This window comes from Mastomys coucha, unplaced genomic scaffold (genome assembly GCF_008632895.1).
Source record: "Mastomys coucha isolate ucsf_1 unplaced genomic scaffold, UCSF_Mcou_1 pScaffold3, whole genome shotgun sequence".
NCBI classification, from domain to species: Eukaryota; Metazoa; Chordata; class Mammalia; order Rodentia; family Muridae; genus Mastomys; species Mastomys coucha.
This window is the reverse complement of record NW_022196909.1, coordinates 48,734,162-48,736,847: the sequence shown is the minus strand read 5'-3', so window position 1 is coordinate 48,736,847 and position 2,686 is coordinate 48,734,162. Positions and strand designations below refer to the sequence as shown.

The 2,686-nt window shown below is 49.5% G+C and overlaps 1 protein-coding gene and 1 long non-coding RNA gene across 2 annotated transcripts in view; one reads left to right on the top strand and one right to left on the bottom strand.

The window, feature by feature from the left end:
• LOC116075122 overlaps positions 1-1,974 on the bottom strand; it is a 19,423-nt gene extending 17,449 nt beyond the window's left edge. The window contains exon 1 of the long non-coding RNA XR_004112427.1: positions 845-1,974. This is a non-coding gene — a long non-coding RNA (uncharacterized LOC116075122). The remainder of the gene's footprint in view (positions 1-844) is intronic.
• A 575-nt stretch (positions 1,975-2,549) lies between these two features.
• Positions 2,550-2,686, top strand: part of LOC116074430 (H-2 class I histocompatibility antigen, K-D alpha chain-like) — a 2,646-nt gene continuing 2,509 nt past the window's right edge. Inside the window, exon 1 of the mRNA XM_031347007.1 lies at positions 2,550-2,667. Coding sequence (XP_031202867.1) covers positions 2,550-2,667 — 118 coding nt within the window. The remainder of the gene's footprint in view (positions 2,668-2,686) is intronic.

Genomic DNA, 2,686 nt, shown 5'->3' with positions numbered 1-2,686 from the left:
AACCCATTAATCACTGGACCTCCATAATACTCTACTTTAACACTTAGGAAGTAGACAGAGAAGGACGACGAGGTCCTAACCAGCCTGCTCACATAGCAAGTTCAAGGTCAGTCTACGTGAGGCTGTGTGATGGCTAATATTGTTAGAATCACCAGGCGCCTGGGTGGTTCTTGGCAGATATTATGTATATATACTAGCAGGTTGTAGTGACACACACCCTTAATCCTGGCACTCAGGAGGCAGAGGCAGGAGGATCTCTCTGTGAGTTCAAGGGCAGTTCTACAGAGTAAGCTCTAGGACAGCAGGGTTATGGAGAGACCCTGTCTCAAAGGCTAGCCTCTACGCATGTCTGTGAGGGATCGCCTTTGTTAATTGACGTGGAAGCCCATCTTAACTGTATTGGGCCTTTCTCTGGTAGGGGATCCTGGGCTGTATAAAGTGGGGAAGTGAGCTGATTACGGGGCATTTGCTCCTTGCTTCCCGACTGCACATGTGATGTGACCAGCTGCTTCAGGCTGGCCACTTTGACTTCGAGGCCCACAATGGCCTTGAACTGTGAACCAGAATAAGCCTACCCCCCTTTATATTGTCCTTTGGGGGAAAGAAACGAAGATGTTTTGTCTAAAAGAGGGGAGGGCAAGGTGGTCTTTACCACAGCGCAGCTCTCGGGGGGCCTTAGTGGTCGTCATGCTAATCATGGGTCGCCTAAGCAGAGCCTATAGGGGCCATGGGGTCATTCCTTCAGTGAAGGAACAAATGCGTGTGCAGCAGTGAGTGAGACCAGGAGTTAGAGTCAGGGAGGCCAGATCTAGTACTAGACCCGGCTATGGCCTCTTCTTGTTACCTTGGAATGGTCATTTTCTTTCCAAGCGTAACATTGTCTTCGCTAGACTCTGGACCAATGGAGCAGCACAAGAAACAGGAAGGGAAAACACACTTTTTAGTTTAAATGAGCAAAAAATTGGTCCCTGGGCAGAGTCCCACCCCGCTGTCCTCTATCTGAGGAATTTAACACTTCTTTAGACTTGTGTCGTGAATAGATCAGATTGCCCAGGGTTTTCCCAACAAGGTCATTATAGAGAGATAACTGTCTCCACATCACCATGGCAACCGCTTCAATCAAGTCCTAATCTATTTCCCACTCTAGAGGAAACAAGAGCAGGGAGAAGGGAGCTTAAAAATAGGGTGGACTGAGGTCTCCTGCAACAGCCAACTTTATTCAGCGCATCAGACAGCTGCAATGAATCATTTTAAGTAAACTCCCTCTATATGCTACACCTAGGATGAGCTTTAAAACACATTCCAAGAACAACTCTGAGTTTTGAAGAAACAGAACTTGTTTTCTTGCAGTTTTGTCACAAGCACACAGAAGTCCCCTCACAGGACTCCATCCTCCGACCATGTCCTGACACTAGTTCTCTACTGACCCACCCAACGACTTTGCTCAGAAGCAAGGTGGACGTGAACATGAGCACCTCCTCCTAGCAATCCCATGGCCAGCGCCCTTCCAGCCTGCCTCACCTTGCCCTGGACTTCCTAAAACCCCATTGTGCTCCACCTGGATTGAAACCCAGAGGGCAGCACCTCCAACTGTTCTAGAGGCTTCTAAGTGGAAAGAAGAGCAGAGAAGGTGTCCCAGCAAAGGTGGGATGGGGTGGGGTGCAGGGGCAGAGATGGGAAGAAGCTAAGCGAATGTGGTAGAGAAAGTGGAGAAGAGAAAGGGGGGCTGAGGAAGGCTCACTACAGTAGGCATGGAGCTCTGTCCTGGAATCCTAGCACTCCAGAGGTGGGTGCAGGAGGGTCAGAAGTTCAAGGTCGTCCTTGGCCACACACTGAGAAATCCAGGTACATGAAACTCTGTGTCAGAAAGAAAATTCTCGATATTAAAAACAAAAACAGACAGCACTTGGGAGGCAGAGGCAGGCGGATTTCTGAATTTGAAGCCAGCCTGGTCTACAGAGTGACCAGGACAGCCAGGGCTACACAGAGAAACCTTGTCTTAAAAAACCAAAACCAAAACCAAAACCAAAACCAAAACAAAAACAAAAACAGAGCCCTGAGGTGGTGGCACACGCCTTTAATCCTAGCACTTGGGAGGCAGAGGCAGGCGGATTTCTGAGTTCAAGGCCAGAAAGGCAAGGGCCATCTCTGCCCCTGAACCCCACCCCACCCCACCTGGTCTACAGAGTGAGTTCCAGGACAGCCAGGGCTACACAGAGAAACCCTGTCTGGAGAAAACCAAAAAACCAAAACCAAAACCAAAACCAAAAACCAAATACCTTAGGAAGAAGCATGGTCAGTGGCGCTTGCCCACTTTTTTCTCCAGTTGCATCTATCTAAGATGTAGTTTGACTAAGAAAGAGTTTTTGCCAGAGGGGGTGGCTCACACTTTTAAGCCCAGCTCTCTGAAGGCAGAGGCAAGCAGGTCTCTGTTAGCTAAGGCCAGCCTAGTCTACAGAGCGAGCTCCAGTCAGAGCTACATAGTGAGAGCCTGTATGAACCAAAAAGAAACAGTTACCACACCGAGCAGTCTTGGTCCAGGAATCCATATGTCCCTAGAAGAACCTTCTGCAGGTTCAGAGACTGGCTCTGAGCAAATTTGCCTAGCAATCCCCTCTACCTGGCGGGGCACTGAGGAGGGAGCCGCTGCCTTCACCCTGGTAGGGGGTTGGCTCCCTTAGGAAAG